Source organism: Silurus aristotelis (assembly GCF_946808225.1).
Source record: "Silurus aristotelis genome assembly, chromosome: 18".
In the NCBI taxonomy this organism is placed as follows: Eukaryota; Metazoa; Chordata; class Actinopteri; order Siluriformes; family Siluridae; genus Silurus; species Silurus aristotelis.
In genome coordinates, this window is record NC_139591.1 from 12280054 (window position 1) to 12304630 (window position 24577).

General features: G+C 35.9%; 2 protein-coding genes across 3 annotated transcripts; one reads left to right on the forward strand and one right to left on the reverse strand.

The window, feature by feature from the left end:
* The first annotated feature begins 5940 nt into the window (after positions 1-5940).
* erap1a (endoplasmic reticulum aminopeptidase 1a) lies at positions 5941-13718 on the forward strand. The gene is made up of 19 exons (XM_083569053.1): positions 5941-6166; positions 6298-6822; positions 7332-7470; positions 7562-7696; positions 7817-7937; positions 8160-8314; positions 8418-8531; positions 8836-8967; positions 9056-9187; positions 9435-9518; positions 9734-9891; positions 9977-10056; positions 10149-10332; positions 10434-10590; positions 11365-11549; positions 11655-11816; positions 11930-12070; positions 12747-12828; positions 12985-13718. The coding sequence occupies exons 1-19, from the start codon at positions 6096-6098 to the stop codon at positions 13132-13134; spliced, it is 2907 nt and encodes a 968-aa protein (XP_083425179.1). The 5' UTR covers positions 5941-6095; the 3' UTR covers positions 13135-13718.
* Positions 13460-23916, reverse strand: oclna (occludin a). Of its 2 annotated transcripts, none has more exons than XM_083569116.1 (9): positions 23761-23916; positions 23444-23504; positions 22609-23251; positions 22301-22465; positions 21342-21463; positions 17020-17202; positions 15206-15377; positions 15038-15079; positions 13460-14040 (listed from the first exon to the last, which is right to left on the reverse strand). In XM_083569116.1, the coding sequence occupies exons 2-9, from the start codon at positions 23494-23496 to the stop codon at positions 13942-13944; spliced, it is 1479 nt and encodes a 492-aa protein (XP_083425242.1). In that variant the 5' UTR covers positions 23497-23504; positions 23761-23916; the 3' UTR covers positions 13460-13941. The 2 variants fall into 2 exon arrangements, with proteins under 2 accessions (XP_083425242.1, XP_083425243.1); XM_083569117.1 differs by having other exon boundaries at positions 23636-23767.
* Positions 23917-24577: the final 661 nt, after the last annotated feature.

Consider the following 24577-nt stretch of genomic DNA (forward strand, 5'->3'; position numbering starts at 1 on the left):
ATTGTCATTATGGGGTATATTATGTTTGTAGAATTTTGAGAAAAATATTTAATTTAATCCATTTTGGAATAAGGTTGTAACGTAACAAAATGTGGAAAAAGTGAAGCGCTATGAATACTTTTCGGATGCACTGTGACTTATGCACTATAGAACCTTAAAATCAGACAACCAAAAACATTTAAAACCAAAAACAAGATTAAAATCAAGATTGCGTATTGTCAACAATTATTTATTAAAATTAAGACTGTCTTTTAACACACAGTAACCATTCGAAAATAAAGCAAAAATAATCACTTGCTGCTTCTCCAAATACTTTGAACTTATTGCAATATAAAACATTATTGAATGTATTTTGTTAGAACTAAACACTGAAAGATATTCAACATTAGAAACTGAAATCAAACTACAGAATTACTTATTAAAAAGCCATAAGTACTTTGAATTAAGAACAAAATTCTGAATAATAATAACCATACTGGATAATGTTTGGAAAGAGTGTGCTGACTTAATACTGCAGACTCTTATATGTTATTAGGTTGTAAATAAATGTGTTGGTGTTGACATAAAATAAGCATTTAAAATAAATAAGTCCTTAGTGTGATTATTGAGCGTTTTATCTTTTATTTTTTTTTATTACTGGGTCACCTTAATAACCCTAGTTATTACAGCTAAAATAAAGTCTTAAAAGATACAAGGTTGGCCTAAAACGATGTCTCTGATGTTAATTAAGCTTAATATGCAGGTAAAATAACTAATTAATCTTGAAACATTCCAATAATCTTAAACAATCTGCCCTTACATAGCATTTTATTTTAAAAATAAGATCAATATAATTTGTATAGCTAGAAATAGGTTAGGTTAGTCTTGACTAACTAGAGTTTTTGCAGTGCAATAAATGAAAAACAGTGGATGTCTAATAAGAAGTGCTTAAAGCTGAAGGATTGGAAAGCCTGTTGTTAGGATAAATGCCTGTACTATTTATAGAACGCTCTCAGCTCTGTTATAAACCTATTAATAGAGTAATACTTTCATGGGTTCCACATTTTTTTACACCTTGTGTCACTGCATACCAGGAAAGCCAGTAGCTACATGTGTGGTTTTGGATAGTGACAGTATTTTGTACAAATTGTAATGTGGAACTTAGTGAAGAGTGAAACTCAAAGTTACCCACAATTCCATCACAATTATTTACTTCTTGATGTATATCCTATCAATTTAAAAAAACTTGAATTTGCCTCTAGCTTTTATTTCAATCTGTGCACAAACATGTCATTATTCATCTATTTTCAATACCATTTATCATACATAGGATTTCAGGGGAGCCTGCAGTCTACCAGGAAATTTGGGACATAAACTCACGGCAGGGCACATACACACTCAATATGGAGAATTTGAAATGCCACAAAACATCTATTTCTACTGGGAAGATACCCCTGAGAACGTCCCCCTGAAGCATGTGCAGAACCTGCAAAGTCTGTGTGTGTTCCTCTGAGTTTGATTTGTTAATTCTAAATTGAATAACCTCTTTATCTTGTCCAAGGTTATCATGCAGTATCTCACAAAAGTGAGTACACGCCTCACATTGTATATCCAGAGCCTAATCTGGGAGCACTGGACACAAGACTGGGGCAAACACTGACACAATATTCAATAGTTCAAATGACAGCACCACAAAGTTTCTACTGCTGTGCCCTTGAGCAAGACCCTACTGCTCAGTTGAATAACTAAGATAATTGTACATTGCTCTGAATAATTTCATCTGCAAAATACAGGATATCAAACATAAAGAGTAACACCTGGGGCAAATAATCATAGTCGAAACACCTACCAGTATGTTCGTGAAAGGTTAGAAGAGAGGAAACCCACATGGATATGGAGAGAACATGAAGAAATCACAAATCTAAACTCAGGATTGAAACTGGACTAAAGAGCTGTAAGGTGATAACCTTACCTAGTGTACTACAGTCATATCCCTAACACAATTTATAATAGCATTATCCTTAAACTCACAAACAGCCTAAAGAATACTAAAATTTAAAAGTAATTTGTGTACAGGCTCTAAGTTAAGTGAAACATTTGTCTGAGATACAGAAAACTTTGTCTGGGATACAGAAACTTTGTCTGAGATACAGAAAATAATCCTGCTGCAGCAATTGCATGTGTATCTAGGAATTTATTGTCTGTGAGATAAATGACTAGAGAATAATCTGCTTTAGCAGAGAATAGAGGGCATGTGAATAGTTTAGTGTATTTTTTCAAACCTAAACGGTTAATACTTGCTTTTATTTGGGCATCAGGTTAAAGCAGACCACATATAAATAGATACTGTATACTATTTATTATACATCATATAGTGAGAAAAACATGAGCTACTCTTTTTTGATATTAAAGAAAAAAAAATACACTCAAGCAAATAACTGTTCTGCAGGCATTACATTTCCACCCCTTTAACTAGAGTCTTACTGGGAATGCTACTAATGCAAATTTGCAACTTGCATAACATGCACATGTATGTGTGATCATGTGTGTGTATGGGGGGTTGTTTCATGATGGAGGGATCCTGTGTTTTCAGAAGGAAACCATGATCCCATTGCACTGCTGTGCTGCCAGGCTATATTTAGCCTGAGTTGCTGTGTGTGTTGAATGTGCATGGCAACATCGAGGCAAACGTCATCATTTTGCGCATGTGGAACATGCAAAACTGCAGATGATTATGGAGGGCTATAGGCTGTGTTAGACATGTAAATTCTGCTGCTGGTATGCTGATGCGCAAATGGATTTATAAAGAGATCTAATGAGTTGTACACTATTTGGATTATTATATAATAATTCCACCATAATAACTTTATGAAGCATGAAAATTATCTATATATATATATATATATATATATATATATATATATATATATATATATATATATATATATATATATATATATATATAAAAACATTTCTGTCCAGCCTCATTAATGCTTTTGAATCTGAATGAGTATAAAATCATACAGCCATGGTCTACAATTTCCAGAAGAGAGAAAGATATTATAAGCACAAAATCTGTAGATTTAATAATAAAATAAATAGAAATTGTCATTCGTAACTAAATACATCCCATTTTTTAATATGTGATAAAAGTAAGGCACCATACTGTATATAATCACTCACTTTATACCAACTAACAGTTACTCCCTTTACCTTTTCTTATTTTGGATTAAAAATCCAAAATAAACAAAACTTGTCATAGTCCTATAGCACTTTAAACTTTTACAACAAGATTGCAAATTTGTTTAAATTTGTCAACAGCTGACAGTAAGACGTTTATGTGCCTTTTGAACATCACATTTCACAATTAGTCCCCATTTGCTGTTATAATACCAACTACGCTTCTGAGTAGATGGTCCACTAGGTTTTGGAGTGTGCTTGTATAGGTTTGAGCTCATTCAGCCATAAGGGTAATGTTGTCATAGAACCACCAGCCACGCCTTACTCTGTCACTCAACACTCTCGCTCAGCCTCTCCCTCCTACTATTAACCTACACCTGTCCTCCATTTACCCATTCTCTTTATAAGGTCCCTATTCCCCTTTACTCACCGTCCGATCTACAGGTTACTACCATAGATCATTCCGGACTACCTACTGCTCAGTTCCCTGTGCTTCACTCTTATGGCAAAAAAAATGCCTAATTAAACAATGGTTTGAATATAATAATAGTAAACAGCAGTTATGCTAATATTGTGGCCTAATAGAGTGTTCCTGTATATTACTAATTTTAACTCCTTCTACTAAATGTACAATATGTATGTATGTATGTATGTATGTATGTATGTATGTATGTATGTATGTATGTATGTATGTATGCATACATGTATGTATCTAACTACCTTTTCTCAAAACAAACTCCCGAAATCAATTCATTTTTATTGTGTAGTTGTTTATTATGACTTCACCTGTTTTTTCCATCTTTAATGTCTTGATCTTCCAGCATGGTTAGGTTTTTATATGGATTCTGGGTTTGCATGGTGTTGTATGGTTTGTTAGATAAAACTCATCAACACAACATAACATTAGGCTACAGCAAACTACATAACATTTGTAAACATTGATCAATTATAAAATCTTTAACTGTTAAATAATTCCTAATGAATAAATAATATGACATCATATTAATATGATGTTTAATTGAACAGTTTTTAACCCTGTTGAAGCCTGACATATGAAATAATAAACAAAAAATGTAAATTTTAGTGTTTATGGGGTCTTTTAAAAAATAATAATTAAAAAAATGTGATTACAAATGTGATTTACAAATGGGTTTTTTTTTTTTATTATAATTGATACATTGGGCATTTATGACAATTTACTGATCACAACAATGTACATGTACAGTATATTTTATAACAAAAACAAAGAGTAATTATTGTATTTGGGATGTCCACTCCTACTCATCATCATTCTTATCTTCCCCTAACTGCTCTAAGTCACTTGAATTGCCATTCATAAGCATGCCGATGACAATTTCAACACTATATTTTTTTTACACATATACATACAGAAAAATATTGTTTTTGCATTTCTTCTCTCAATATAACATATAGATTATGATCATTATTTATTTGTTTTATTGAACAGACAAATATTAGCGAGCTTCAACATTAGATTGGATGTACAAAAATCACATAAATATTTCATTTCCACCAGTATGGAATCAGTTACAAATTATTCTAAGATGACCATTAAATTTTTAATTAGTTTAATAAATAATAAAAATGTATTATTTATTTATTTGTATTGTATTTTGTATTTGACATTGTGGCAGGAATAATGCAGATTAAATCATGAAATGCAATACATTGATGACTAAGCTAAATTAAAAAACATTACATTAATTATTAGTTCTTTCAAAAAAGTACGTATTCATATAAGAAAATCAGTACCAACATTTTTTTTTTTTTGTACCACAACTTTTTTTAAATCTGCAAAGATGTTCCTGCAAAAAAATAGCAAGTTTAAGAAGGCAGCCATATTGGAAAAACCTGCCTAAAGCCTGCTGTTGACTGCAGAGCACTGATAACTCCAATAGGGGGCAGAAGACAAATCTCAGATTGTATTTAACAGGTTTTTGATTAAAGTATTGTTAATGCAGGTGGTGAAGAGGTCTCAGAAACTCCTGTATCAAATATGATACATTTGGCATTAAAGGGTTAAGAACATAATGATTGATAAATGTTGTGTTGGTTGCCCAATTCTCTAGTCAGTGGATTTTTATTTCATACTGTTTTTTTTTTTTTAGCTTGTGATTATTTTTTCATGTGGGGAAACTTTTAATTCACTACATTTTAATTTGCAATAGCTTTAACAGCTAGGTTTTTTACTTTAGCTATAAATACATACATTGCATTAAATGGGAACCTGTCATGAGATGCCAACCTTCAACCCCAAAGATCTCGTGACAGTTTATGATGAGAAAATTCCCTCCAATAAAAAATTGCATTGTATAAATTATAAAAATGTATACACTGGTATCTGGATACCTGACTCTTATGCGAATGCAAACATAGTTTTGGTTAATTACTTTCAATTTAATGCTCTGAATTCCATTCCATTCCATCTTCTCCCGCTTATCCGAGGCCGGGTCTGCTCTGGTCTGAATTATAAACAACTATTTATTGTATTGTATTTCTCATAGATTTTTCAAGACCTTTACTTTTACATTGTTTTATTTTCTTTTTAAATCAAAAGCTGCACTTTTGTACTTGTATTTAAGTAGAAATGTACAATAAAAAGAAAATGGTTATTTTTAAGCAGTAATATTTTTAAAAAGTGAAGAAATGGGGTACTGCCTCCACCACTGCACTTTATTCATACATATACATTTATTTATTTATTTATTTATTTATTTATTTATTTATTTATTTATTTATTTATTTATTTATTTGAACAACAGAGGGCGCTCTTTTCTCTAATGGTGGTGGTTTATTTCCAGTTCGTAGGTTTAAAAAAGCAGCGATTTCCTCTTAGACAAATCTGTAATATGTGGGATAATTAGGTTAGCAGTACAAACACATAATCTTCTCATCCGTGTTTACTTCAGCAGTACATGTTTCTGGTGGAAGCCATTCACTTTCACTTTCACTTTACACGCATGGCTGTCCGGACAACAGCATTCAGGTCTGAGTTTATTTCCTCTTTAAAAAAAAAACGCTGCTTCAAAATCTTTATACTTAGTCCACGGTTTGTAAGAGTATACATATATTTATCGTTCATTTGAATCTAGTTCATGTTATCACCCTTTCCAACAGAGTTGATGTTCCTACTTCCTTCTGTGAAAAATATAGCCTCCGCAACAACAACACAATGATTCAGTTTAGTTTTTTCTTCATTTTCCTTTCTGTCGTTTCTCCTACTGATTCCAGCGACTCAGAAAACAAGCTCTTTGCTACAAACAATTCCTATTTTCCATGGAAACTAAGACTGTCAGACACAGTAAAGCCAGTTCACTACGATTTACTAATTCACCCAAACCTAACTTTCCTCAATTTCACTGGAAGAGTACTGATTCAGGTGGAAGTCCAGCAGGACACCAAGCACATTTTTCTTCACAGCAAAAATCTTGAAATCTCCAAGGCAGCTGTTTTGCAGCATGGAATTGCTCATGATCTTCACGTTCACGAGTCAGAGCCCTTTGAGCAGATCGCGTTGTCTTCTCAGAACTTCACGTTTATAAATGGCGTACACGTTATCCAGATAGATTTCTCAGCAAACCTGTCTAGCAGTTTTCATGGCTTTTATAAAGGCTCATACACCACAAGGAATGGTGAAGTCAGGTAAGAATTCAGCTTTCATTTGAGTAAGGTTTCATGAATGTTTATTTATGGGTTCTATGTTGTGTGGATTTTGGATCAGATCAATTCAGTTGAAGATTTGCCATTTCACAGCTACTTGGTTCTTTGAATCTGTTCATTAAAATGAACGGATCTTTTTTGAGTCATTTAGTTCTTCTGAGTCACATTAAAGACTCGTTCAGAATGAACTAATCGTTCATGAAAGACCCATCACTACAGTTTATTTTTTGAGATCAGTTTGTGAAAAGCTTCTGGGGATGTTCTTCCTATATTCATGCTAGTTTCATTCAGGGCCTTTGGTTTACCTCCCAGAAGGATGGCAGCATGGATTGGCTATTCCAGTGGTATCCGATCTTACTTGAAAAGGGCCGGTGTGGGTGCAGGTTTTCATAATAAATGTTATTATTAAACTTTTGACAGATTAGGTATTGAAACTAGCACTTTGGGCAACAATCGCATACAAATGATTTGTTGGTTTGTGTCTATGTCAGGGCTTTGGCATCCACCCAATTCGAGCCTACACATGCTCGTGCTGCTTTTCCCTGCTTTGATGAACCAGCCTTCAAAGCCAACTTTTCTATCCGGATACGCCGTGAGCCAAGGCATATTTCCATTTCCAACATGCCCAAGGTACAGATCCCTGCTACATGTAATTGATTACAGAGGCCACATATTTGTTCATTTATATTTATTTGCATCAAATGACGTTTATTTTTTCAAGTTGAAAACGGTGGCACTTACAGCAGATTTGCTGGAGGATCACTATGACATGAGTGTGAAGATGAGCACTTATCTAGTGGTCTTCATTGTTTGTGATTTTGCCTCCATAAGTAAGAGGAGTCAGCATGGTGTTCAGGTCTGTTAGTGATGCTTCCTTCTTTTATCATCTGTTTTTATTTCTAGTTTTGCTACATTAATTTGAATGAATCTTAATATAAATCATTTTTTTTTCCTTATAATGACATTCCCTTTGTAGATATCTGTGTACACTGTGCCAGAGAAGATTAATCAGGCTGAATATGCCCTCAACACGGCAGTAACTCTGCTAGACTTTTATGATGATTATTTTGGAATCCCATATCCACTCCCCAAACAAGGTGAACGTTCATTTTGTGTCATGTAGGGTGCTGTACTTCACTGCATAATAGGGAATCCTAAGCCAGTTCTTCCTAACCCTAGATATGAACTTATTAGACGAGTCAGGTATAACTTTTACAAATTTAAAGCACAGCTGGAATGAGTGTTTGAACAACGAGACATTTCATTTAGTGAGGAATCATTATTTCCTTTCAACTACAGCATTGCACTCTAATTCCCAGATCTTGCAGCAATTCCAGATTTTCAGTCCGGTGCAATGGAGAACTGGGGCTTGACTACATATAGAGAATCCGGACTCCTGTTTGACCCTGAAAGATCTTCTACCTCTAACAAACTGGGCATTACAAAGGTCATTGCCCATGAGCTTGCACATCAGGTTGTGGTTAAAAAAAAAAAATTTTTTTTTTTTTTTTACTGCTTTGTTGGTTAACAGAACTGCATTGTACACTTCTATTTATTACCACTGCTTTTTCTTTTAGTGGTTTGGTAACTTGGTGACAATGCAGTGGTGGAATGACCTGTGGTTAAATGAGGGCTTTGCCAAGTTCATGGAATTTGTCTCCACCAACATCACTTATCCTGAGCTACAAGTGGTGAGAATGTGTTTTTTATTTCTGTTATTGTTAACGTTCATGTAACTAAAGGCCACATAGTTTAACCTGGACCTATTATGATTTCGAAGAAAGATCACCAATCATGTATATGACTTTATCAGTCATCTTATTCTATTCTTCATTAAAACTGATGAAACTTTTTGAATAAGTGATAAAATTTTTAAAATGACATTAAAGCCCTAAAAAAGATAAAACCATTACTGAAAACAGATGAATGATAAACACTGTGTTAATGTGTCATTGGTTTATTCTTAATGTTTTATTGACTGTGTATTGGCTTTAGAATGACTACTTCCTGGAAAAGTGTTTCACTGCCATGGGTGTAGATTCTTTAAGCTCCTCGCACCCTATCTCTACCCCCGTTGAAAATCCTGCAGAGATCCGAGAAATGTTTGATGATGTATCATATCAGAAGGTATAATAGCAATAGTCATAGCATTCTTTTATGATCTTTGAACTTTCCTTTTTTATATCACTTTACCAATTGTTGTATATGTTGTCAGGGGGCCTGTGTTTTGAACATGCTGAGAGACTTTCTGACACCAGAAGTGTTTAATCTTGGGATTATAAATTACCTGAAGAAACACAGCTACCAAAATACAGTGAATTCTGATCTCTGGGACAGTCTGACAAATGTACGTTGAGTGTTGAGTGTTTTCTTTTTACTGATTTGTGGCATGTACGCATGGCACTCATTGTATGTTTGCCTAGTTTTTCACTGTATTCTGCCATGTAGCCACTGTTTGCTCCTGGAGCTTTGCAAAACAGCATGCAACTGAAAAATAGTAGTATTATTTAAAAATTGTAAGCACATACATACCGAGGCTTTTTCAATCTTTTTATTACTGTTTATATCTGAGTAGGATGTTCTGCCTATTTTAGATCTGCCACTCGGAAGATTTTGACTTGGGGACATTAAACACAGCTGGCTTCTGCACCGAAACCAAGTCCAGATCTTCTGCTTCTGTATGTCAAAGTGAAAATATCATGATCATCCTATAATATATATATATATATATATATATATATATATATATATATATATATATATATATATATATATATATATATATATATATATAAGGTGTTGCGAGAGCTTTATTATCTTACTAATTAAATATGCATTAGATTTTATGAATAACAAAAACATTTTTTCCATGGAATATTAATTCTATGAATAGAAATGGTTTATGGAGGATGACTTAAATGTAAAGGCTATCATGGACACCTGGACACTGCAGGAGGGTTTTCCCATTATCACTGTAAAGGTCAAAGGTCGAGAGGTCAAACTAAAACAGGAGAGGTACCTTAAAGGGGCAGATTCATCAAAGAATTCAAGGTAAGATGTATTTGGTGTTTCTTTTTTTTTTTATTATAATCTTTTGGTATCATAACTGAATTTATCTGTTTTGCATAAAAACAAGCTTTCTTTGGCAAGTGCCCTTGACCTATATCACCAGTAGCTCCAGCTCTGTCCAGCGTTTTCTGATGAAAACTAGAAAAGGTATACTCTGTCAAATTGTTAGCAGAAATGAAAGGCATTCATTGAATAGTGCCAGTTTATGTTTAATTGAAAGAAGCCACCTTTTTCCCCAGATGTACTGTACTTGCCATCACAAGTGGAGTGGATCAAATTTAACGTGGACATGAGAGGTTATTATATTGTCCATTACGAAGCTCAGGGCTGGGAAGCTTTGATCAGGCAGCTTCGAAACAATTACACTGTTTTTAGTGGGAATGACAGAGCAAGCCTCATTCACGACATATTCCAGCTAGTCAAGTGAGAGCTGTCAAAAATCAATCATTATTTTTCTTTAAGGGAAGATACTCACTGAAAGGTATTTCAACTGTAGTCTTGTCATGTTTTTCATGAGTTATCAGAATTGGGAAGGTTCCCCTGGATAAGGCCCTGAGCCTGAGTCTGTACCTGAAGCAGGAGACTGAAATCATGCCAGTGACTCAGGGCTTCAGTGAACTCGTTCCTTTTTACAAACTCATGGAAAAGAGAAACATGGCAGCTCTGGAGCACCAGCTAAAGGTGAGGTATTGAGTAATGATAAAGTAAAGATGAGTAATGCTACTACTACTACTACTACAACTACCAGCACCACCACTAATACTCTACTACTACCATAATTACGATTACTACTAATCGTCACTACTACTACAAGTACAAAAACTGTTACTATTCCTACTCCTACTACTATTAGAACTACTTCTACTACTGCTCTTCGTATTGCTGTTACTACCATCATTAATAGAATTACTACTACCACAGGTATTACTGCCAGTGTTGCTACTACTTCTACCACTACTACAATTACTACTAATGAAACAGATACTAATACCAATAACACCAGTCCTAACACCAGTATTGCTACTACCACAACTACAATTACTACTACCACTACTACTACCACTACTACTACCATCACAGATATTACATGCTACTATTGCTGCTACTACGTCCACTAGTGGTTTTACTTCTAATATCTCTGCTACTTCTGACATAATATTACTATTTCTTCCACTACTGCTATTATTATTTTTATTAGTAGTATTATTAATAATAGTTTAAATAGTAGCTATTACCTCCTTAACTCTGTTTTTTCTGTTCTGTGATTGTTGTTGTATGTAGCATCAGGGTTCTGGATTATCGTTGTTTCATTTCACTGTGTACTGCGTCAGCTATATGTGGTTAAAATGACAATAAAAGACTCTCAATTTGACTAAGTGTACTTTACAAATGCTTTTAAAATAATATAGACTATTAAAAACAATAAAACTACATATGCTGTACTTCTCTTTAAAGGCCCATTTAGTGAACTTGTTCAAGGGACTGATTGACATACAGACATGGAGTGATGGGGGCTCAGTGTCAGAGAGGATTTTGCGTAATTACTTGCTCCTCTTTGCCTGTGTGCGCCGCTATGCCCCATGTGTTAGTACAGCCCAAAATCTTTTTCTCAAGTGGAAGGAGTCAGGTGGCATCATGAGGTCAGTGTTCATCATTAACAAGGTCTTAATTACCAATTTCTCTAGTTAAAATATGCACTGGATATTTATGTATATACATTGCCATGCTATGCTATGAAACTGCAGGTTGCCTGCTGATATCCGCTTGGTTGTGTACACTGAGGGTGCTCAAACAGAAGAAGGCTGGGACTTCCTAATGGAAATGTACCGTCAAACGATGTATCCCTCCGAAAAGAGTCAGATTAAGGCAGCACTGTCCTACAGCCCACTGGCTCACAAGCTAGAGTGGTTAGTCCAAATTTGTCTAAATGCAAAACACAAACAAAACACAGTGAAACAAAGATCATATTTAAAAAATTATATACATTTTTCTAAAGTTTTCTTTTGCTTTTTAAACCCAGGCTAATGGAGAAGGGTCTAGAAGGAAATGTCCTGAAGACCCATGAGCTTCCATCATTTGTCATTAGCGTCAGTAAAAACCCTAATGCATATAAACTGGCCTGGAATTTCCTGAAAGCCAACTGGCAAGACCTAGTTAAAAAGTGAGTAGAAAATATGGACAACTTAAAAAATAAATTGTTTTATTTGAAGTCTGATTCATCTAGGCCATTCTCTTAGTGCCTATCCTAACTCATCCACAAATACAGTAGAAGCAATAGCCAGAGACATGTTTTTTGAAAGTTAGGAAGAAATCCAAGAACCCAACATTAAACCTTGTCGGACAGAGTAAACATTGGTTTAGATTTGGCATAGAGTGGAATATTACTGCTATGGTAGACAGAAATCTGTGTATTTCCGCATCTTTAAATGCATCTCTAAATGTTAAAATACCACTGCATTAAGCATTTATCTAATATTTAGATTTAATCAGCTTCTGGCCAGAATGGTGGCACAGTATCTAAACCGTGGGTAGTGGCGCTGACTCTTAGTGGTTTAGTGGTTAGAATATTTGCCTCATTCCTCTTGGGTTGGGGATCAAAATCCAACCTCCACTCTGTGTGTTCTTCCCATGCCTTGGGCATTTCCTCCAGGTAATCTGATTTTCTTCCCCAATTCAAAGACATGCATTGATTTCCAAGTTGTTCTAGTGTCTATTAGTGCCATGGGTTAGAACACCCTGAGGTCCTGGGGATGGACTCCAGGTCCCCTGTGACCCTGTGTCCGATAAGTGGTATAGAAATGCATGCATGAACAGATGTTGAATATCTTTTTTTCCAGGTTCGATCTTGGTTCCTCTTCAATTTCACGTATGGTTGTTGGAGTAACCAATCAGTATTCAACCAAGGAGATGCTAGATGAGGTACATGTTCTACATGATTCCATAACTCCAGCTACATATCTACCTATTTTTTCCCTTATATTGTGAAATCATTCTCCACAAACCACGTTTAGTTACGGGTGTACTTATATGCTCTATTGCCAGTCCCTTATTTTAATATTTTATCATTTTTCACAGGTACACTCTTTCTTCAGCTCACTGGAGGTAGATATGGGTTCAGAACTTCGCAGTATCCAGCAAGCCCTGGAGAATATTGAGGAGAATATCCGCTGGATGGATAGAAATATTCCTCTTCTTAAAGACTGGCTGAACAGACACAATACATGATTTATGCTAGAGAGCTGGAGATAACTCTCTTGATCTGGGATACGGGGTGTGTGCGTGTGTGTGTGTGTGTCAGTCACCTTTAAATCAGTGACAAATAAAAAGACGATGACAAAATAAGGGATGCAGTGCTAAACCCTAGTATGTAACACTCTTTTTAGAATGGTGCTATTTCTAATTCACACAATTTTCGTTAATTTTGTAGGTGCAACTGAAATAATTATTGTACAGTTTAAAGCATTTAAGGTTGGCAGTATTGAGCCTTTTACATAAATATACACAAAATCAAATGCAAATAATATGGAATAATAAGAAACTGACTAGTATATTTCATAAAATTATACTTATGACAAAAAGCATTTATTTCTTTGTGAAATACAAAGTAGATTCATGTGTTTATTTATCTAAAACAAATAAGTAAAATCAGAAGTGTATTTGGTTATTTACAGATACAAACAAGTAAAAAAAAAAGCAATACATGCGACACTATAAAAACAACACATAGTCCCCTGAAACACATACAGCAGAATATGCAAGCCTAAAAGACAATAAGAAAACATTCTACCCAAAAAAATAAGTTAAAATAAGTAGGTTGGTACAGTTTGTCGAAAGCTGATACACGGCTCATTAAAATTCTTCACTGTTGAACTGAGTATAACAGAGACCAAAGAAGCTTATGTAAAAAATGGACATATCCTGTAAATTGTTTACCACCAGGTAAAATTTCTTATACCATACTTCAATGCTTAGACAGACATCAGATGTATGCTGTAGGAAGTCAAGTCTGGCTTCTTAGAGTCTCTAAATCCTTTATCTTGCGCCATCATAATCACTGACCATTCTTTTGATGTGGCTCAACTTCGCCTTCAGGTCCTTGCATCTCTTCTTCTTCTTTCGATAGTCAGAGGTCTATTAAGACCAAACAAAGAAGACAAGTGAATCTACAGCTCTACCTAGGGCGGCAAAATACTCTGAAATATCACAAGCAAACATCACTATAAGAAAAATCACAAAGAATAGCCTAGGCATGCAACTGTAAATTTATCTGAGAATGTTAACGTGGTAAATTAAAACCAGAGAGTAAAATAAATTTAAAGAAAACTTGCATGCTCACTTTAATGCATTTCCAACATGAAACAACTCATGGGCTGCTTCTTTTCTCAACTATTGCTTCTATTTGAAAACACAGTTTAATTTTGCCAGTAGTGGGTGGGCTTAACTAGTTTTATTTTAACCTCAGTTATAATTGGCACTGAAATTCTAATTAGCTGCCTGCCACAGTTACTAAAAAAAATATTCAAAATGAAATCAATAAATACACCCTGATACTGGTTCATTTAGTCACAGACTTACAATATCAGTCAAAATACTCTTTAAAAGGGAATATAGTTAGAAAACAAACTGAATTTCCTTTTTCTGAATTCCCTCACAATATACCACATAATGTAATAAATGTTAGGATCAAAAACAATTTAAATCTAAATCATCTAATCTAATATGTAAAGTACAAGGTACCTTTACCTTGGTATTCAACAGGAAGTGGTCTACCATTTTACTAGCCCACCTTCACATTCTTGGGATGTTGATCAATATTTTTATAAGGTGTATTTGTTTACCTGTATGTTCCAACATTTTTTTTAAAGCTACAATAATGTATATCCATCTATCTGCATTCTTCTTCAATATTGTGTACCATTTCAGTCATCTATCTATTTTTTAAATCATCCCATCCATAAACCAATGTTAAAATTAATAATAAAAAAGTTCCTGTAACAATGGATAAATGAAAGAAAACAGGAAGATAAAAACCGCAAAGCCGATTGACAAGCCCCTTCACATCTATTTTACAGCAGCTAACGGCATAAGCACTTCGTTTAACACAACATCTGTTTAAATATACTCTTACCCGCTTTTTGTCCTTCAGCGCATTGTACTCATCCATGGCATCCTGTTTCAGTAAGCAAACAAGTATGTAAAGTACGTTATTCTTCAATATCCGATACTGTACGTGTACATGAAGTAAGGAATTTCAGTGAATGGTCCAAGAAAGAGTCTTGTTTTTTGTTTTTCTTACCAGATACTGTGGAGTCCCCTCCTGAAGCTCGTCCAGCTCACGATCAGCCTCAGCTAACCGCTTGTTAATTTCATCCAGCTCAGCCTGCAGACTTTTGTACTCTAGGTGATCTCTGTCAAACACACTCTTATAATTCTCCCTTTCATGATCATCAGTAATGGGGGGGAATTCACTGTGAACAAAAGGAAATACAAAGTTACATAAAAAATAATAATTTGCTTGCGTCATTTGAACTGTGAATTATGCTTTTTCAATGTTTAATTGTACAAAATGAATCGAGGAAAAGTCTTTTTCTACTTTAATAAACACACAATGCCATCCCAAAATACTTTTTTTGGCTTCTCCCATTAGGGGGCGCCACAGCGGATCATCCGTATTCGTGATCCGCATGTTCGATTTGGCACGTTTTACGCTGGATGCCCTTCCTAACGCAACCCTCCCCATTTACCGGGGCTTGGGACCGGCACTAAGAGTGCACTGGCTTGTGCAACCCTAATGGCTGGGTTTGGTTCCCTGACCGGGAAACGAACCCGGGCCGCAGCGGTGAGAGCGCTGCATCCTAACCACTAGACCACCAGTGCTTCAATATACAAACTCCTGTTCAGTTAGAGAACAGAACTGAACTAGAACATTGTTCTAAACATAACCATGCCAACGTCCTTTCAGCAAGTGAGAGAGAGATATTCTTTCAAGTTATTTCAACTAGTCATCATGAAAAGTTATCAATGCATGATTCTATCATATCCTGTGTCAGACAGCAAGGCAACATCTGATCGGGTGGGGGTGAGATACAGTTGATTTTTTTCCTTTCTGTCCTACAACAAAGTTGTGTCTTTAGACTGGGAGGGGGCGGAAGGCCTCGAAAATCCCTACACACCTATTTTAACAGCTTACTAGCACAAGGCTTGTTTCATGATCTGATAGCATCTTATTGAATTAACTTTCCTTGCATGATCTTAAAAGCATGAGGATTGTTTACAGACAATGACCTCTTATTTTAAATCACACAATATATAAACATTTCAATTTTGGTAATAATTTATGTAAAATTGGTTCTAGAAACTCTGAATAACAGGAAAAGCAAACAACTAGATGTGTTTTTGAATGCATTATGGGAAAAGGGCAAGCTAGAAGAGGCAGTTTTAAGGGGTTGTACATTTTGGATAATGAGCAGATGTTTTCTTTCTCTACAAATCAGCCTTTCAGTCACTTTGATAGAGATTACATCTTGTTTTTTCATTTTGTTTTAAAGCTGCTGTGGCTCAGCTTTTTATTTGTTTGTAAATTCCATCTAGCCCTTCAATTTATAATTTCTGACTCGTTTGCATCTTGTGGTATGACTTCTAAATTTCTGTTCTCATGCTCTTATTTAAATGGTTGATTGTGATTTATTTAACACTTTTCTGGAGAAATCAGTGAATAGTATTTTAGAGTTTTTCCTTGTGAACTTCCCGTTTGTATAACTTATAGTATTATGAGTGGCCCACAAAAGAATCACAAGAAAAACTATTATAATAGGTCAAACATAGAGGGTCAATTGTAGTTTTTAGTGCAATCCAGTATAATTGCTTTATTAAAACAAATTTGACCTCTGAATAAATCTTCTGAAGTGCAAATGGGGAAAAAAGCATTTAAAAGGAAAAAAAAAAAAAAAAAAAAAAAAAAAAACAAAGACAGCCCATATCGACCTTGGTTTGCTTTCTAAGCATTTCACTGCATGTCGTACTCTGTATGCATGAGACAAATAAAATTTAATTTGATTTAAAATGCCACATTTGCATTCCATATATTAAAATTAAACTGTATGATCTTACCTGGAAAAGTCCTCGTCATCAAGTTCATCTCCAGAGGACGCATAATCAGTCTCGTAGTCTTTACCATCGTTGTGCCGGGGGCGTACAGCACGTTTTTTTTTAGGTTTGCTGATTGAGCTGTCCATGTCTGAACTGCTATAGTAGGGAACAGAATTCTGCACTGGAATTTCATGCTCCACACCCCTGCACCACACACAAAAACGGACATATTTGAGTTTTTCAGACACATACTACAGCTAAATGTGAAATTATGCTTTTACATATAGGAATACCCTATTTAACTTAAAGGGTGAACATAAGACTGGAATAGGGTTTTTTGTTTAGAAATTGTGTGAGATCATAAAGAAAGCAAAGAAACGGTAAATATAGCATTGCTAATAATCTTGCGATCTTCCCCCTTCAATTCATAAATGCATAACTGATTTGTTGGTCAAGTACTTGCAATGCAGAAAAAAATACAAAAGAGCAATTTTCTAAGAAGGAAAATACACAGCAGTATAAATATGTTTTTATGTGTATTTAATCATGCAGATACAGGGAAGGAATTGCTTTTTTTTTTTTTCCCCTTTATAGCGAAGGAACTTCATAGCCATGTCAACTTCTATGGTTATGTTCATGGCAAAAGCTTGTTTTGTTATACAGTTAGATAGAACTTAAAAAAAAAAAAAAAAAACAGATTTGCCCAAACTGGACAGTTGAGGACTTGAAAAAGACAAGGGGTCTCATTTCTAAGACTGTGTAGGATTCTTACGAAAAGTGTACATGCGGCCAAAAGCCAAAAATGGCGAATTCCCAAAAATTTTCAGATTTATAAATCTGTCACCAATGCTCTATATACCTGTAACCAATGCTTTGTTAACAAAAATCACCTGCAAGTATGCATTCATGAATCAGCCTCATATCCAGCCCTGTACATGCCCACTTTTAACCATAAATAGTCAATGCAAAAGCCCCCCATGAATGCTGATCCATAATAAAGAGCCTAGCATGCAATTGTTCTTTCGTTACAGTGAATAATGTAACAGGTAAGAAAAGAGCAAAAAAGCGTAACTTCTCAGACACTGCGATACACAGACACACGTGTAGGCGAGGTGAAGGCCCAAAAAACAACCTTATTTGGTGGCCACTGCAAGGGGAAATCACTAATAAAAAGAAGCAGCGCGAGTGGCGACCTGTTGCTGCTTTTGTCAACTGCGTCAGTGGGACAGAACAGAGAGTTGCAAAACTAAAGAAAAAGTGATCCAATCTGAAGGTATTCTACATTCCTAGTCCTTTCTAGCCATTATAGCAATTTTAGTGCAGTCAAATGCACTGATTAAGTTTGGGAAACTGGGGATAAGTTTGGGACATTGCATTTTAATTGTGTCCTGTTCTTGCACAGTGTAGGGAAACATTATGTATTGACTACCCCTATGAATAATACGATGCAAAACATTAGATATAATTCTACTAAATCTCATTCTATAGGTCTGGTATTATATCCAAAGATGGTCCTTGTGAGAAAGTTGAAGATTATTTATTTATAAAATATATAAAAGATATATATAAAAGATATTTTCATGTCTTTCCCAATTTCTGCAAGAATCTACGTGTTGCCATTAACCATAGAGTGGTGAGGACCTGTATTTGGACCGAGATGGCATAGTTGCCCTCTCTAGTATTTCCCCCAATTCAGCACATCCAGTAGCACAGCCATAAGGAATCTTAATCAGTTTATTAGCCAGCCATCATCATAAGACAGGAAATCATTATGGGCCCTGAAGGCAACTTCTCTCCGTTCTTCCATTGGCGCAATCCTCCAACAGTGCAATAACGCAGCATAACGCATGGGGGTCGCTGCAGCATTTAAATGTTTACAGAAATTAGAGTGATCATTAATACCTTGCAAAATGTACAGCATGAATTACTGGTATCCTCTATAATATTTGAAGATGAAAATGTAATAGGTGAACAGGTTTCTTCATGCGGGTTTTGTTATGAACATTATACTGTAGTTAGGACTGAAAACAAGGAAATGTCAAGGCCCAGGTTACCACGACTGCCACAGGTATTGTTAGTCAACAGGGTACTGGTGAATATTGGGATACTGTTTACTAAAGGAGGATAAGGGGAGGGGGAATATGTCTACAGAGACAGCAGGGAAAGGAGAAGTGCAGGAGAGTGGAGGTTCGGGTTGGTACATTAAATGTTGGTACTATGACTGGTAAAGTGAGAGAAAGGAAGATATATCTGGTGGTGGAATGAGGAAGTGCAGGAAAGCATAAGAGAAAGAGGTTGGCAAAACAGAATTGGGATCTTAGAGAAAAGATTACTATCTGTGAGCAACAGTATGGTTTCATGACGAGGAAGAGCACTACAGATGCAATATTTTCTTTGAGAATGTTGATGAAGAAAGTCAGGAGTTGCATTGTGTATTTGTGGATTTAGAGAAAGTGTACAACAGGTTGCGAAGAGAGGAGTTGTGCTATTGTATGAGGAAGTCTGGTGTGTCAGAGAACTATGTGAGGGTGGTGCGGGACATGTATAAGGACAGTGTGACAGCCGTGACGTGTGCAGTAGGAACAACAGACTGGTTCAAGGGAGATGTTGGACTGCATCAAGAATTGGCTCAGAGTCCTTTCCTCTTTGCAGTTGTGATGGACAGATTGACAGACGAGGTAAGACAGGAGTTTTCGTAGACTATGATGTTTGCAGATAATATTGTGATTTGTGGTGAGAGTAGGGATCAGTTTGAGTAGAGCATGAAGAGGTGGAGGTAAACGCTGGAGAAAGGGGAATAAAATTCATTAGGATTAAGACAGAGTACATGTGTGTAATTGAGAGGGAGGGCAGTGTAGTGGTGCTGTTGCAGGTAGAGGAGGTGGAGAAAGTGAAGGTACCTGGACTCAGGTACCTCAACAGTGCAAAGTAATGGAGAGTGTGTTAGATAATTGAAGAAAAGCGTGCAGGCAGGGTGGAGTGGGTGTTGAACAGTGACAGTCGCCAGTCGCCACCGGCTTGCTCATCAGGGACAAACTTACTCATAAAGAACATATTCATTTTTAATCACCGCATTATCTGTGTAAAGCTGCTTTGAGACAATGTTCATTGTTAAAAGCGCTATACAAATAAAAATTGAATTGAATTGAATTGAATTGAATTGTTTAGAGTATCTGCAAAAGTGAAAGAAAAAGTTTATGACCGTGGTGAGACCTGCTATGTTGTATGGTTTAGAAACAGTGGCTTTGAATAAAATACAGGAGGTGGAGCTGGAAGAGCAAAAGATTGAGATTTTCATTGGGAGTGTTGAAGATGGACAGGATTAGAAACAAGGCTAGATTGAGATGGTTTGGACATGTGCAGAGGAGGGACATGGGGTATATCGGTAGAAGAATGCTGAGGATGGAGCCGCTAGGCAGGAGGAAAAAAGGAAGGCCAAGGAGGAGGTTTATGGATGTGGTGAGGGACATTTAGGTAGTTGGTATGAAAAAGGCAGATGTAGAGAACAGGGGGGTATGGAGACGGATGATCCCCTGCGACAACCCCGATAAAGAGCAGCCGAAAGAAGGAGAGTAACAATTATGCAAGAGTTTAATGGCAGTATTTCCAGAATTAAATATGTTTGAGGCATCAGTACTAATAACCGTTTTTAAATTTACTTCCAACAATCTGACTTCAGTTCACCACCGCGCCATGCATGTCGCCAATTACCTTCTCACCTTCCGTGTCTCCAGAATGTGTGCACACAGGGCTCAGAGTTCATTTACAGGTGTGCACATTTTCTGTTCAAGTTTGTGATTATAATTGTGTTATAAAAAAAAAAAAAAAAAAACCAATCTTCGCATTAAAAGTGCAATACCCATGTTTTGAGCCCCATTTGTGCATATCCCACATTGCAGTTTTTGTAATACTCAAGATGTGTGGAACAAACATTCATTCCAAAATAAAAAGATCTCACTTTTACCTCATTCTAATTTTTAATGTGACTATTAACTGAAACCCTTGTGTATTGGCAGATAACTGCATAAATGTGCAAGAATTAACTGTTTTATTATAAACAAGTAGGCTGAAAAGTTATATCAAGGATCAATTGCTCAGAACTATAAGGAGTTAAAATGATATTTAAGATACTTTAAAGGAGCTTTTAAACAAAAATTGTTTACAAACATTTTACTCTTTGGATCAAAAACCTTTAGTATGAAACAAACTTAAAGCCACATGCATGTTCTCACGCAAACCCACACACCTACATACATGTACACGTGCAGAGAGAGAGAGAGAGAGAGATACAGATACAGATACAAGCACAAAGCCAAGCATATAGAAAGAGGAAGTGTACTCACAAAAGGCTGCCAGGGGGTTTGCCATAGTTTGTACTGTTTTCATCCAGGTGTTCTCTCAAACCTCCAAACTTTTCAGGGAACTCACTATTAACAAGATCTGGATCACCAGATACATTATTTACCTAGAGAAAGAGAGAGGGTTTAAAAAAAAACAAATGGAATTATATTTACCAAAGCAAAAAAACAAGTCCTGCAATATTTGATTTTGAGTCCATACAGAATAGAAGACAAGTCATGACTTGCATATATTTAAAGGAACTTGGCATCAAAATAAATGTCAATCTAGATATTCTATTAGCAAATTACACATTAAACAACACAAATGATCAAGATTTGTAATATCCCAAAGTGGTTCAGTTTAATCATATTATGGCTCTTTAAACTACAAACTTTACTAAAACTTTTACTAAAAAGTAATAACCCTAAACCTGGTCTTAAATATCAGCTGTCATGGTCACTTCAAAACTTCAAGTAGATTTTGTGACAAAAAAAAAAAAAAAAAAACTTTATTTATTTAGTTACTTCCAACTTGTTCTGGCCTGTTCCAAAAAGCATTACAGTGAAACTGTCACCACAAACCACACCCAAAAACCAGGTACAAAATTCCCTTCCCCCCAATGTTATTCTGCACAAAGAAACCTGTCTTTCCACTTGCACCATGTTAGCAAACGAATGTTCTTCAACTGAAGGGACAGAACTGAACATAGCTCATGAGTTAACAATACAGAAACTGAAGCAACTCACATGACTGAGATACAACATTACTCAAAATATAAACAAATAAAAGTTACTCAGATTCTTCTTTATTTCGGCACAGAATGTAAACAACTTGAATGTCTCCAGAAATGTACTGATTTATAACTATGACATTTATAAACAACCTTGAAGTACAACAGTTTTATGTAAGGACTTTTTCTGATTAAATACATGTGTGGGTGGTTTAAAAACAAACAAATTACCCAATCCTCTACATCCTGAGGAGAGTTAGGATCTTCAGTTTTCTCCCTATGCCACAAGATGTTTGGTTTTCCATATGCATTGATTTTCTTTCGGGTGATGATGGCAAAAGCCATGATGATGATAAGACAAGCAAGGATGAGAAAGCCAAAAACAATGGCAACTGCCTGCAAAAGTTGGAGGAATAGAGGAAATGTGAAGATATCTAAAATAATACCCTTTTTTTTAAACAACATGCTGAATGATTTATTCGGATACTATCGGTTGTCATTCAGTACAATGAGAAATTGCAGCAAAGCAAAGTGCTCACCTCCTGTGGATCCACCACACAGTAGTGATACAGGTACTGGTTGATCATGAGTTCTGTTGACTGAGGACCCTGGTACTGGGCACAAAGGGCCTGTACCTGGTAATACTGCACCGATCCAGAGGCTTGAGCCATGGGGTTAACCGCAACCAAGTAAACTATTGTGGCAACAAACATTAATAGAGCCAGGATGGCTGTAACGATAATGAGGATCAGGTAGAACTTCCTGCTTTGTGCCCAATGCTTATGGGAGAGCATAAGAATAAAAATGGTCATCAGTGTTATGAAGGTAACAATGGCCATTGTAATCATAAATCCCTTTGCTTGTCTTGGATCGTTTTGTGAGCCCAGAATACCATAGCCAAAGGATCCACCACCGAAACCTCCACCAAAGGAAGTGCCGCCACTACCATAGCCTCCACCATAGCCTCCACCATAGCCTCCGCCATAGCCGCCAGAAAAGCCGGTCACACTTCCAGAGGTGTCCCAGGCTAAAGTGGAAGCCACACACGCGAAAACTCCAACACACAGAAAGATGCTAATGGCTGCCATGATTTTTATGATGCCTGGTGGTGAATTCCAGCGATAGAAGTGCTTAATCTCATCATCTGCATAATACGAGTATGCAGGTTGTGGAACCATGTCACTATGGGTAGTGAGGTTTTAGAAAGAAAGAAACAAAGAAAGAAAGAAACAAAAACAAAATATGAGCATAAAAAAAAAAATAAAACAACTTAAATAGTAAAGCCTAGGTGTTCAATTTTTAAAATCCAAAAATCAATTACTCTGGTTGAAAAGCAATTATAAGAATTTCTATTACAAAAATACATGAACTTACTATGCATGTTCAGACTCATAAGGAGGTGGACTCCCATTCAGATGGGAAGACATTCTTTATTCTGAAAAGATAATAGAAATCGTTAATCGTTTTGGAATACCAAAATGCATTCTTTGGAATAAAGAACCCAGGATTTAATCCAGTTGTAGTAGTACTTTTTACATTGTTTACATAGTACTTTTTACAACACACTTGAAAACAATTGATCTCTGAAGACGGAGCAAACTCAAACACACGATCTACGCTCACAGCAAAAGAAAACGAGGCCTTTACGCATCAAAAGACGGGATACCATCACAATGTTTAAGCAAACGTACCTGTTTTGACGGAACGCTCCCCCTCACCGTGATTCAGCTCCAGCACTCACTGCGAACATTTACCTCTCTCTACAGGTAGTCTAAGCACCTCCCTCAATCAACATGTGATGACGTCAGAGACCCGGCCCCTTTGAAAAAAAAGTGCGTGTATGATTGGCACTTTCAGCCACGAGCAGTGCAGGTGATACTTATCTGTTTGAGTGGCGCTCGAGGCAGTGAACATCAGACACGCAGTTTTTACTTTTATAATCATATACCCCTAGATCTAAACTATTTGATCGTAATGACCCATACAACAATATGTACGCATATATAAAATGTGCAATCAAAAATTATAATAATTACTTAATAATCATAATTAATTATTTTTTTCACCACCTGCAGGAGGGACCGTAAGGGACGGTGCTGTGAGGATTGGGCAGCAGTCGAAGGCGGGGGCCTGCTTAGACTGCTGCCCCCGCGACCCGAATTACGGATAAGCGGGAGAAAATGAATGAATGAATGAATTATTTTTTTCCAGCTTCCTCTTTTCTTTATTTTTTTGCATTCTGGGTGTGTGTGTGTGTGTGTGTGTGTGTGTGTGTGTGTGTGTGTGTGTGTGTGTGTGTGTGAGTTCTTTGTTTTTGTTTTTTTATTTGTTTGTTTGCTGCAAATGGCCAGTTTACAGAGAACAAAAAAGTTATTATATCTTCAAAAGTTATTATATCTTCTCTGTTACAATATATGCATCAATTCACAATTTTCTGCTTTAAAAAGAACGGGTTTAAAACTCGGATTGGTATCCCTTTCCTATTCTTCTACTGTTACGAATATATAT

What these genes read in the sequence shown, in the direction of transcription:
- erap1a (XM_083569053.1), top strand. Translation starts at nt 6,096, where the DNA reads ATGTTTCTGGTGGAAGCCATTCACTTTCACTTTCACTTTACACGCATG. An exon ending in CCCATGAGCTTGCACATCAG is followed by an intron (nt 8,315 to 8,417) that starts GTTGTGGTTAAA and finishes TTTTTCTTTTAG; the next exon opens with TGGTTTGGTAACTTGGTGAC. An exon ending in GAGTCAGGTGGCATCATGAG is followed by an intron (nt 11,550 to 11,654) that starts GTCAGTGTTCAT and finishes ATGAAACTGCAG; the next exon opens with GTTGCCTGCTGATATCCGCT.
- oclna (XM_083569116.1), bottom strand. Translation starts at nt 23,496, where the DNA reads ATGTCTTCCCATCTGAATGGGAGTCCACCTCCTTATGAGTCTGAACAT. An exon ending in TATGAGTCTGAACATGCATA is followed by an intron (nt 23,252 to 23,443) that starts GTAAGTTCATGT and finishes CACTACCCATAG; the next exon opens with TGACATGGTTCCACAACCTG. An exon ending in GATGACGAGGACTTTTCCAG is followed by an intron (nt 15,378 to 17,019) that starts GTAAGATCATAC and finishes TTTTGTTCACAG; the next exon opens with TGAATTCCCCCCCATTACTG.